Source organism: Tympanuchus pallidicinctus, unplaced genomic scaffold (assembly GCF_026119805.1).
Source record: "Tympanuchus pallidicinctus isolate F22 unplaced genomic scaffold, pur_lepc_1.0 scaffold15, whole genome shotgun sequence".
Lineage (NCBI taxonomy): Eukaryota > Metazoa > Chordata > Aves > Galliformes > Phasianidae > Tympanuchus > Tympanuchus pallidicinctus.
The window spans coordinates 7,135,182-7,147,846 of record NW_026294669.1 but is presented as its reverse complement, the minus strand read 5'-3'; the positions used below and the strand labels follow the sequence as shown (position 1 = coordinate 7,147,846).

The following is a 12,665-nucleotide window of genomic DNA, read 5'->3' as shown; positions in this document are numbered from 1 at the left end:
AATATAAGACCCAATAGCAGATTTTCAGGTGTGAACCTGCCCTATGGAAGGGGAAAACATGCAGCGATGTGGGATTTGTTGATGTCTGGAGACAACCTAGCCTATTTCTGATTCCCTATTTCCCCATGCTGAGTTGAATCAGGCTTGAGGCTAGGAAAAATATTTTTAATTCTGTAATACTCCCATGGGTGATGTGGTAAAATCTGTTTTCTTATCAGATCATGCTCCTGTGGTTTTTGTCACTTCTGTTGTCAAATAGTCCTATGAAATTCCCCTGACAAAAGATCTTACATCAACTTGGATAATTACTCAGACAGTCTTTGCTTTGGCAGAACAAGCACTGCATCGTTCATCTGAGGATCACACCTTCACTTAAACAGAAAGGAAGGCTTGCAGCTCTCAGCGATAGGGAGGGGGGTGATGTCTTTGTCTTAAGCCTGGCAAGGAAAAGAGCAAAAAGGAGGTGCTCTTTGTATACCTCATAAATAAATTACAGTCATACAATTAGAGCACAGAAATGTCTAATTTCTAGATATTTTCTGTCACTGGCAAAGGACTCCTTTTACCTTTTATTAATTTTCAATATAATACTTCGTAAAACTTGCTTCAAACTCTCTTATTTGCACTAGAGTGGCTCCTACCAAGTCAGTTCTGGTAAGTGGAAACACATGCAGCTTAGAGACTACTGTACATGCCACATATAGAGCATGTGAGGAGTAGGCTGTGGGTCCTGGTCAACTCAAGCACAAGGCTCAGAACGGTACCTGTCTCATTTGGGCAACACAAATCACTCTGCTTCCAAAACCAACATGCTGAGTCCTAAATGGACATATGATGGGCAGTTATCCTTTCCCTTGTAGCACTTAAAACTGCTGCTGGATCTTCTCTACATACCCTGTGCTAACATGCTCTCCATTTTGAAGATAAAACACAGAAGCATAAACACAGTAAAAGGCATTTGCAGTTCTTGTGACAAGGAAGATGAAAGGATATCTGATCCTGAGTGAATGAGATCATGTGGTGCTAGGCTAGCCTCACTTAATGTCTACATTAATAAACCACCTCCCTAAACTTATGCAGTGATTTGATATACTGATTCCATGCATGAAAGAAAAGCATTGATCTTAAAACACAAAAGTCAGAGAATGGTTGCAGTCTTATTCCCTATCTACAAATCTTATGATGGCAGCATCTTTCTCAACATCTTAGTCTCACTGGGCCTGGAAAAGGAAACAGACTGATTCCCTCTGCACCTGATCATTCTCCTCTGTCTTAAGCTCAGTGAGGAAAACAGCAAAAAGGACGTGCGCTTCATGCATCTCATAAATGAATTGCAGGCGTACAATTAGCACACAGAAAACTATAATTTCTAGATACTTTCTGTCACTGGCAAAGGAAGTCCCTTACCTTCCGTTAATTTCTGATATAATACTTTATGAAACTTGCTTCAAACTATTTGCAGCAAAACATTGCACAAAATAAGCTGTGACCCTAATAAGCTCATCTAGAGCATTTGTTGTCTTTTTTCTTTTTTGTAACTTGAGGTTAATTTTCGCTGTCCCCACTTCACAGACAGTGAAACTGAGCTCCTCAAATCACGCAGTTAGTGGGTATTGCGGCGCTGCCCCAGCTGCATGAACTCTCATTAATATACAACAGTGTAATCAAGGTAATAATTTAGTGCTTGCCTGAGGGTGCAAAGAGATTTCACTGTTTAAAATAAAAATGGTAGCTACAATGGCTGCTTTTTACTAGCTCTCCACACAGACAAGCCTGGGGCAAAGTTTATCTTCCCAGTTTTGGGTTAGAAGTGTGGTAGCTGGTGTAAGCAGCTAAGCAGGCAAGCAGATAGTTCCATGGCCTGTACTTCCTTCCCACTTGAAACTCTTAGGATGCAGCTCTTCCCAATTAGCAACTGGGCCCAAATCACTATCTCTGTCTTTATCATGTGATAAACAGAATCCCTCCCTAGCACATCTGGCAATGTGGAAAAGGCTGCTGTCTCCCTTACATTACCATGGACATTTAAATATGGAGAGCCTCTTTTAAGAGTGGCTCTATTCAGAAGCACAAATAAAATAGAACAAAACAAAAAATGATTCAGAGAAACCAAATCATGCACCTAAGCTTTGCAGGCATGCTCTTCAAGGGCTGCCTAAGTAGATGCACAGTGTGAAGTGTGTTCGCTGTGCAGCCAATTCAAGCACTACCTCACCACTTACTGATCTCCACAGGAGACAAGCCTCAAGCATTAGAAGTTCACACTTTTGTTTTCCCATTACTCTTATTTAGTGCAACCAGCAGAGGCATCCAGGCTGCTTTACCAACTGCTGTAATTCAGGGATGCCGGATACATCCAACCCAACCTAACACTCTGAGATCACAGAAGATGGCTGGTAAGTGATGTGCAATTGCTAAATATCCTTATTACTCTTATGAGTCCTTTTGTGGATACTCCATTTTCTCAATATGATACATTTGAAGGCTTGTGAGCACAATGAAACAACCACATAGCATTAACACCGAATCAGCTTACTTAGCTGTAAAAAACCATCAAGTTTATCTGGGAATGTCACCACATCTGTCCCAATTGTGTGTGCAGCCAAAACTGTAGGAATTTCTCCAATCTCTCCTTTTCTTGTATTGGCCAGCATGCTCTAATATCTTCCTGAATCACAAGACATGGTGATTTGAACATTTATCTCCATCAGCCATCTGTACAATGCATTCAAATTCTGCCATGTTGAGTAACAGCATAACTTCATGTTGTACTTCCTCAGCTACTGAAGCCAGCTAATTCAGTTGCTGATGTAGTTAACACAGCAGGTGGGATATAAATGTCAGAATTGTCATAACAGAGGGAAAGCAAGAGGATTAGAAACACGGGATGGGTACCACAGTCCTTTCCACAAAGGATGTTTTCTTTATCAAGTTATCAAGTCATACCTTGAAATATAAGTAAGCCACAAGCTGAGGGAGCTGGGCTTGTTCAGCCTGGAGAAGGGTGTGGGTTGACCTCATTGCAGCTTTCAGTACCTAAAGGGAGCTTACAAAACACGAGGGTGAAAAGGTAAGGGTAGATAACAGCAGGACAAGGGGAAATGGTTTTAGCTTGAAGGATGGAAGATTTAGGTTGGATATCAGAGGGAAGTTCTTTACAGAGAGATTGGTGAGGTGCTGGAACAGCTGCCCAGAAAGGCTGTGGATGCCCCGTCCCTGGAGGTGTTTGAGGCCAGATTGGATGGGGGCCTGGGCAGTCTGGTCTGGTATTAAATGGGGAGTTTGGTGGCCCTGCCTGTGGCAGGGGGGCTGGAGATTCATGATCCTTGAAGTCCCTTCCAACCCAGGCCATTCTAAGATTTGATGATTCTATGATTCACATTACAGAAAAGAAGTATAGGATGGTTGGTTAAGGACAGAAAAGAAAATCCATTATTTGTGTTGCTTTGGGATCATAAGGATGATTGAATAATAACACTTTGACCATTTCCATTATTTCTCGAAGGGAACAAAGAAGACAATAAAAAGTCTTGTATTGGTTCTCATTTGACCATAAAATAAGTTAATAAACAATAGGCCTGGGCAAGGGAAACTCATCTTGTTTTTTTGATTCTTGTAAGAAAAAGATCCTGAGGTTTCAAAGTCTAAACAGTAAGTTAATTGAAATATGAAATAACGTTTTTTTGATTGAGAAAATATAATAGTAATCATGATGTCAGAATACTGCTGTAGGCACTACCAGTTACTGCTGCAAGCAGGAGAAGCAGCTGTGTCCCACTGAAGTTTCACCCAATTGGTCTTTCCCAGCTGGTGGCTGCTGTGGAGTTTGGTGCTGCACACATTTTATTAAATCACCAAAGCTATCATTTAAATTATTTGAAACATGTAAAAAAGATTGTTTCTGGTTTTGAAAATCCTACATGAGAAAAATGCACCATGGCTCTCAATTTAAGTGAAAGTTTAAGTCTCAATTTAAGTCTCAAATCTCAATTTAAGTCTCAAGTTAAGTGAAAGAAACCAACATGTTTTGTATTTGAAACTGTGATTTGTTTTCCTTGTCCAGAATACTGCAGCGTACAAAAGAATGATGCTGTTTCACAATATGTTTCCCAGGTCAAAATAAATGTATCATCAAATTGGCCATGAGGAGAGTCAAGGGAATTAAACCACAATGCTCTTCAAGACTTTGCAGATACGGAACAATAAATACTTCTTTCAATGTATGGAAGCCTTTGTGATTCGTCAAACTGCCCACTCGGTGTCTCTTTACCATAGAACTGTCCACAGATCATTTCCCCTCTGAAACTTCTTCTGTGCAGTACTTTCTGCTGATTAAACTTGTGTCTATACTTTGGGGGTAACACTGGTGAATGAGAGAAGGAGACATCCCAAGTGACAGCCTGGGCAAGCACAGCTTCTGCCAGAGCGCCTCATTAGAGCACCCAGGCTGAAGTCACTCTCTTACTGGTGCTGTACAGTCCAATTTAATCGGGATAAGGGACTGATACACCACACTGCTCTTTCGACAAGCAGAGTAAACTCATTCTGTCCATCACGGTGCTTGTGTGGTTGGATTTTTTTATTATTATTTTAAGGCTTAACAAACACTATTGGGGAAGGAAATGCAAAGCAGAGAGCGTTTCCTTGTTCAAAATGCCAGATATTTCATATGAAAGCTGCATATTTTTCTCACCTCAAAACTTCTCTCTTTTCTTTCCCCCCATAGTTGTTGGCTGTAAGTGCCTCAGTTTCTGGTGTCCCCCCTTCTGGTGGGAGAAGTTCCAGAACATGGAGTTCTAAATGAAACAGACTGTGGATCTTCTCAGGTTGGACAAATTACAGCTGAGATAAATTTGCCATGCTGGTTGAAACAAGGAGTTTGGGGCAACCTGCTTTCCATGGTCACTGCTTCTCATTTGTCATTCTGAAAAGTTTAATACTAATAGGCAAATCCCCAGTGCTCCATTGAGCTTCCACTGTTCACTGAGAGGCAATGCTGTTTTGAGAGCTAGTTCAGAGCTTCAAAGTATTCTCAAAAGGCCCCCACCACAATGCGTGAAAAAATGCTTGTGCTGAGTTACACCTGTTGCCTTCTACTTTTGTGATGGACTTTTGCAAAGACCCTAAGGCTGTTTTAATGAGTTTTGCTTAAGTTTTGGTGCTGACTGGCACACTGTCCTGCACAAGAAATGCATAAGAATGAAATAAAAGAAGACATAAATTTGAGCAACTTTTCTATAGTGAACCAAATCTAATTGCTCTGTTAATAACAAAAGATTTTGGCCTTCAGAGGGCAGAAATGCCACACACACACACGCACACACATATAATTAATCCCATCTACGTAACGAAGCTATGAATCTCTAAAAGTTTAAGACATAGAATCAGGTGGGTGCTCATATTATTTTTCTTCATCTATCCTTAGTATTCTTCTATCTTTCCCCTCCCTCCTCCCTTTTCTTCTTTCCAACTAAAAAACCAGATTCTTTACAATTATTCTTCCTAATATGACTCAAATATATTCATACTGAATCATATTCTGAGGACTAGTGAAATCTGGTTGATCAGGAAATGAGGCTGATGCATTTCAGAAGTTTGTGAGTCAATTTAATATTGAGTTAAGTGGGACTTTTATGCCAGCAGAGTTGGAATAAACAGAGGTATTGCCACACATTCCTTCTGCACATTTGGCCTGGATTCCTGCAAGCTGTAAGGCTCTAACTTTGGTTAATCACCTCTGAAGTTACATTGCACAGTCATTCTCTGAAGCTGAAACATGGGATCTGGGAAGATATATATATATATATAAACTTAAAGAATGGCATTGTTACGCTAACAATTGCAGCTCTTTATTTTCTGCTACCACCTTTGTGTATACTGTAAGATACCCCAAATGTGGGTATCTTACATGGAAACAAAAGAGCTTGTATTTAAAAAGAAGAAAAAAGAGTTGGGCAAAGACCCTGGAAACGAAAGCAAAATGGTAACAGTGCACCATGGCTGGGTAACCCTGTTTTCAAACAAATAGGCTTGTTAGAGAAAAGGAGAGGCCAAGTGAGAAAGAAGTGTGAGAAAATAGGCTGAGAGGGTGCTTCTCAAAGATTCTGAGATTACATGATGCCAGGGTTAGCACTTCCCGTGACAGAAATAACAAGTGGGGTCACATGAGATAAGGGGAGAAAAGAAAAAGGTTTGTGTTTAGCATCAAGATCCATTAGAACTGATCACCAAAAAAATAATCTTCAGAACCCCCAAAGTAGGAGTACAAGAGCTCATATCAACCATATTTCATCAGAGAACAGAAGATAACTGAGTTCCATAGCCTGCTTTCATTCACATTTTTAGGAAACAACTTCAGATGTGTCATTCATTTGTTTACTGTCTGTTGTGCTACACATAGTAGCTAACTTGATACCAAAGAGTGGTCTTAAAAGATACTTTCTGTGTTTTCTTGCTAGCCTCGATTTCAACTCCTTTTAATAGCAGAATGCTATCCCTAGCCTGTCTCTAGCTTTCAATCTTGGAAGACCTTGTCATACAGGCATCAGAATGTAACATCCCATTCTAAATATACTTAGATCTTTACTCTTCTGTGGGTCATGCTGTTCTTTCCAGTCTGTCTAGTTTTAGTAATCAATCAACACATTAAGGAGGAAACAAGAAGCAAGTAAAAATCATGAAGAAAATGAGATGTAATATAAAAATCACAGTAACTCACAGTTGGGCTTTCTTTGCCTTTGCTGTCTTTACTGGAAGGTCCACTCAGCTGCTCAATTAAACTGAAATGTGTTAATTGTTCAGGTCCATCCTCTCCAAAATGGCCATAGAGACTGTGTTGGTATAAATCCAAGATTGACATTGGGTTCTCCAGAACTGACCTTCTCTGCTTCTGCTCTTCCTGCTCAGCTGTAAAAGACATTAAAAATAATGTCAGTAAGGCATATTTACTTGATGAAACACAGCCTAAATAAATTATAATGTAATTTTACATTTTTTAATTTTTTTTTAAATATTTTAAGGTATTTGGAGTTCAATGGTAATAAAAGAATTAGAATACTAGCTGCTAACTCTCCAATCAATACACGTAGAATGGACTGTTCCTATCTAACACAGGGTGAAGGAGATGGCATGAGATGGCTAAAATACATTTTCTTTTTGTTTTTTCTTTTAATATAGAAAGGTTGGTTAATTTGGAAGGATTGCTCCATTTATTTATTTGCTGTAAGTTTTCATTCTCCTTTCTTACTAGCCTTACATGGCAGATATGCTAAGCTCATTTTTAATGTCCTTCAGTTGGACTACTGATAATTCTTTCTTTGTAACTACATTTTTAGCCAAGGAAAACAACAGTATAAAACGTAGTCTAGCAAGGTTAAGAAACAGGCCCTACTCATTTGTTATATATCTACTGTAATACAAGAACATTACGAGTACAACCCCAGCTTCCAAAGCCCAAAGATCAAAACTCATACTTAAGATCAAAACCAAAGAAGTTTTCTGCAGCTTCACGAAAAAACACAGGGGAGAGAGGCTTAAATGATCATTAGACTCTTTCCTCACACTTTTTGTTACACAAACTTCAATTCTAACTTGTAACCTATAGCATTAGAAGAGCCTCTGCCTCCAGTGCCTCCCATAGAATCACAACAGAACAAAACCTCCATGAAATTGGAATCAAAACATTCTCATGGTTGAAATGGAAGAACCTGGAACTTTTGGCTTATTCCAAGCTATTCTGCTGACTTTCTATGTAACACTGGGCAATGCACTGGGAGTCTCCTCCAAAGCCCACCAAATCAGTGAGGCTCTTATCACTGGCTTTCAATAGTCTTTGCATTGGGTACTCAGTCTATCAGTCTTCCCATTCCCCACACATAAATGGAAAATGAAAATCACTCCAACATTAGAATACTGCAACAAGGGAAAATTCATTAATGTTCTGAGGACTCATCTAGTAAATATAATTATCTGTGCATACAAAAAACGTTCACTGTGACTCAGTTTGCTACAGCCCCCACCTCAGCCTCATGTGGTTGTTTTGAGGATATATCACTTGTATGCATAAAGAAGCTAGGATCTTTGAACACAGAATGGAATAAAGTACTGTTAATAATCTGCATGTGGGAACTGTATTTATAGGGCAGAAATCCTGTTTAAAAAGAACAACCGTGGCAGAAATACTTCTGCAATAATGGCTTGTAATTCTGTTTTCTATTTGCCTCAGTCACAATTATGAATTTCAGTTCTTTTACTAGCCCAAAGGTTAGGCACATATACAAAAAATTATGGTTTGCTATGCAAAATGGCAATTTTAAGTTCTGTTTATGTATCACCAAACTTGGAACCTGGTGTCATTTAATGCAACTGCTTATACATGCTGAAATCCTTATTTTTGCAAACTGTGATCAATACTGGAAGAAATCCTTACCTTCTCCTTTGAAAAAAAGCCCAAGAAAACAACAACAAAACCCACCAGAGAATGTAATCTGCAGCAAGCAATCCTGTTTATTGGCTGAGGTAAATTACTTGCAACATTTCATACAGATTAAAACCAAAGTTACATGAGTAATGTAAGTAAACAGCCTGAGCTTCTTGCTCTGCCCGTGGTGTAATCACACAAAATGGATCCTCTCTGAAAATGCCAATTGTTTCAGCCCAGCTCCCAGCAGACACTACAGAGCACAGTGTGCCTGCCCACAGTATCTCACTGTCCGTGGCACTTTTAATGCAATCATCTCTGCGGTATCTACTGTAGGTGCTAATATCTGGTAGGTTAAGCTCACTGCTGTGCCGGGGGTCAGCATAAATCCTCTGTATCACTGAAGCACTGCTTAAGCTCTCAGAGCCTCAGTGATGCTGAGACCTTGCACTGGCCTTTGCACTCGACAGGGAAGGCACTGGCTGTGTGGGTGAGGAGATGAGCCATGTTCTGCTCCCCTCCCAGGGTACACACAGCTGCACTGCAGGGTGGCTTGCAGCACGGCGAGCTGGTGGGCATGGCAAGGCAGTTATTAAACACACAGAAAACTATTACATCGAGAGCTTTGCTTAAGATGCTTCCATCTACTGGAATTCAGTAAATCCCAAATTGCTACCAGATGCTGTGGAAAGGTTTGATACTTGAAAATGGCAACATAAATATGGAGTTGTGCATATGCGCAGTTGTGGTGGCATCACAACCAACAACACTTTGATACAGAGGTTGGAATGCTATGGCCTTGATCATTGAGTTATTACAACCAGCTAATAAAATTTAAAAAGTAAAAAGAGGAAAGAATCTTCATAGCCACCTTTTAAATTGTGTAATAATGGAACAGAAGACTTTTTACTTACAGTGCAGTTATTTGTACATAAAAGCCTAGAAGTTTAGCTCCTGGTAGCAAAAATAGCAGAGGAGAGGGAAAAAAAAGATACACAGATATAATAGAAAGCAATAAAAAGCTAATGGAAAATCAGACTGAAGTAAGATCTGGGGTTAGAAAGCAAAAACTAGGCAGTCCAGTGAAGGACATTATCTGTTGCTGAGTCAGAGTGGAGATACACATTCCTTATGCAGACATTTTCAGTTACCTTGTTTGTTGCTCTTTGTTAACTCTACTAACGTCTCCTTTGCAGTTCGAAAATAATTTGTTCCATACTCGGGCTCCGGTTCAGTGTCACTGCTGCTGGCAGAGTAAGTGCACACTCTTAGAGCTCTGTCCTGCACAAGTAAGGGTATTGAGATCATTCAGATGATGCAAATATATAAAAATAATGCAGAAGATGGTATTGTGAGTGGAAAATTTTATATTCTTCATGCAGTGGAAATGGATAACTCAACTGTTAAAACATCTTTTACTATTTTAATTATCCACTTATCCTTCAAGTAAGTAATCATCAAATACTACCAAATACTACCTGAGGTTACTATTGTAACCTCAATTGCCTATCAAGACTCAAGAGAATTTTAAAATGTATTTTTCAAAGAGTGACATCAATTTCCCCATCTTCTCATGCACACTGCAGCTTTAACTGATGCTGAAGGACATTCATTAGATAGGAAGCACATACTTGTGGAGTGAGTATCAGTCCTGAGGGATTCTGCATGCAGCCAAATATGCCCAACACTGCTCATAAAACAGGGAGTATCCAAGCCAGTTGCAGTGCCAAAGCCACATTCACACATCAGATGCAGACACACCAAGGTCTTGACTCTACACAGACCAATTACCAGTACACATGTAGCATATTAATATGGTCTGGGGACTGGGGGTGACCTGTTGTGCCTGAGTTAAGGTGGATATCACACTCATGTTGTCATGACTTGGAAGCCAAAGGTGTTGCACTACAGAGGATTCACTGCCAGTTTGCCAATAATACACAAGCAAACCATTTTTCTTTCTGTTTCCGTCCTAAATATCCATAGCATGGACTATATAAAAATGTGAGCTACTCCAGTCAGTAAATAAATGGATAAAGCAGACATGCACAAAAGTTAAGCAACCAAAGGTTTTCAGCCTCTTACAATATAAGTCCTATTAGCCAGCAGTCTGACAGCTCCCTTGCCTTAATGCCCACTATCTGGAGTAAGTTTTTCTTGCTATTTGCTAACCTGCTGACCCTGTGCTTCTCACAGGGCTTGACAGCCTGGCATTCCTGAATATGAATAACAACCATCAGCTGTAGCTTTTACACAGGTATGTACATTTGCCTCTTCGTTCTTTCTGCAGTTTTCATGAAAACGCTGAAGGACAGACAGATCACTGCAGAGATTAACCACAGCCACATGGAAACATGTAAAAAGAGAATATTTTCTCTTTCACAGTACTTTCATAGCACACCTGCTCAATCACGCACACTACATTACACAGCCATACAGACAAGGAAAAACAGACCTGGGGGTGGGAGGGAACACAACATATCTGAATTTCCAAAGGAAAACAAACAAACAAGATCAAATTTCTCTAAGAGAAAAACACGGTAAAAAGGTATCAATTTCCTTGTCTATAAAATGCCTGTGCATTATAATTAATCATAATTTGTAAGGCATGAGGACAAAGTGCCTCTCAGTGCTGTATTATTAATAAACAATGAGATTGCCAATGAAGGGCAAAAAAATAATAAATGTAGCTATTAGATTGTTAGTTATTCTTTCCACTGTATTAAGAACATTCACCATTTCTGATTCTTCACACCACAGTACATATCTCATTTAATAGATGACATTTCTTAACTGATACCTTTGTTTTTGTAGTTTTCTTGGTTGTCCAATCTGAAAGAGCTTTTCTATTTTCTACAGTTTCTTCAGTAAGCTCTAATGTGGTAGAGGTCACAGAACTTGGTTCTCGTTCACTTTGCTTTGCAAGGTTAATTATTCCTGAATTAAGAAAGGCATTATTTAAACTGTAGGTCTCATCGCCATCTTCATGAGTGCTTCAATTTTAATTCAGTAAAAACTGAGTGCTAATCATGAAACTTGCATTACCAAATTATGTTTAGTTTCTTACTGGAATGACCCTAACAACTACAGTGGCAGAATATTATCCAAAGCCTTTTTCCTCTTAATGACAGGAGAGGAAGGCATAGATTGAAATCTCTCTATTAGTTTTGACATATATACTCTTTCAAATAAGAAACAATACACAATAACTTCTTCCAGGCATTGTATGTTCTGCTTTGCCATTTTATGTTCTCAGAGAGAGAACAGGGTGTTAACATAAATATAATTAGAAGTACCTTTGTAGCAGAAACTCTCAGTCAGTTAGCCTTTTTATTTGCTATATTTGCACTACGCAAAATCAGAACATCAGAGAAGATATACAGCGCATATGAAATAAAGTGATAATTGAAATTTGGAAGAGAGAGAGAAGGGAGAGGAAAAGAATCAGTGGAAAACAATCTGGTGAAGAATGAGTTGACCCTACCATCTCATGTATACTACTTTTTTAACATTTCTTCATGACAATTTAATTAAGATACAAACCTTACAAGTTTGGTGCAGTGAATATTAACATTAGGATCAGAACAATCTTACTGCAGCTGACTTCTTATGAAGCAATTCAGTGGTTGCAGTTCCTATTCAATTTGTTATAATGACAGTGTTTAATCATGGAGTCTACTCTATAGCACACTGCTGAATTGAGGTCACACATGTGGCTATTCAAGCATGCAGCATATAATCTATAACTAAGATTTCTCTTCTGAATCCTTCTTAGCTGTACCATTAATTAACGGTACATTTATTTAAAATATACTAAGTACTAAAATATCTTTTATTTAGCTTTGATTTGAAATGAGCAGAGCAGACTGCAATAAGGCATACAATGTGTGTTTGCAGATTATTATACCATTACAACACCACAATGGGAATATTGCTTAATCAACTAGTTCTAAGGCGTTTAATTAGGATTCTGCTGTTATGCATCTGATGAACATATAAAAGAGACTTCTTTCCTCCCAGGCTCAATCTCCATCAGCTCATTAACAGAACACATATTTGATGGACTTAAACTAAGTTTAAACTTCATATTTAACCTTCCATGTTAATTATATGAAATCTCACTTATATGGACTCATGGAAGTTAAGTGCTCACAAGTTTTACAGGGGCAAATACGTTTGTTGACACAATGCTAACAAGCATAACACCAATGACACTGCATTTGATCAAGATAAAAACAAAACAAAA

The 12,665-nt window shown here is 38.9% G+C and overlaps 1 protein-coding gene across 8 annotated transcripts in view; it reads right to left on the bottom strand.

Moving 5' to 3' along the window:
- The window catches only part of NCKAP5 (NCK associated protein 5), a 377,529-nt gene that overhangs the window by 33,317 nt on the left and 331,547 nt on the right, over positions 1-12,665 (bottom strand). For 6 of the 8 annotated variants that reach the window (XM_052676201.1, XM_052676204.1, XM_052676205.1 and 3 more), the window contains 3 exons: positions 11,220-11,356; positions 9,571-9,700; positions 6,719-6,906 (listed from right to left, as the gene is read on the bottom strand). In XM_052676201.1, the coding sequence (XP_052532161.1) occupies positions 6,719-6,906; positions 9,571-9,700; positions 11,220-11,356 (455 nt within the window). Of the gene's footprint in view, positions 1-6,718; positions 6,907-9,570; positions 9,701-11,219; positions 11,357-12,665 lie in introns of those variants that run through there. The other 2 variants (XR_008204905.1, XR_008204904.1) reach the window with 1 other exon arrangement.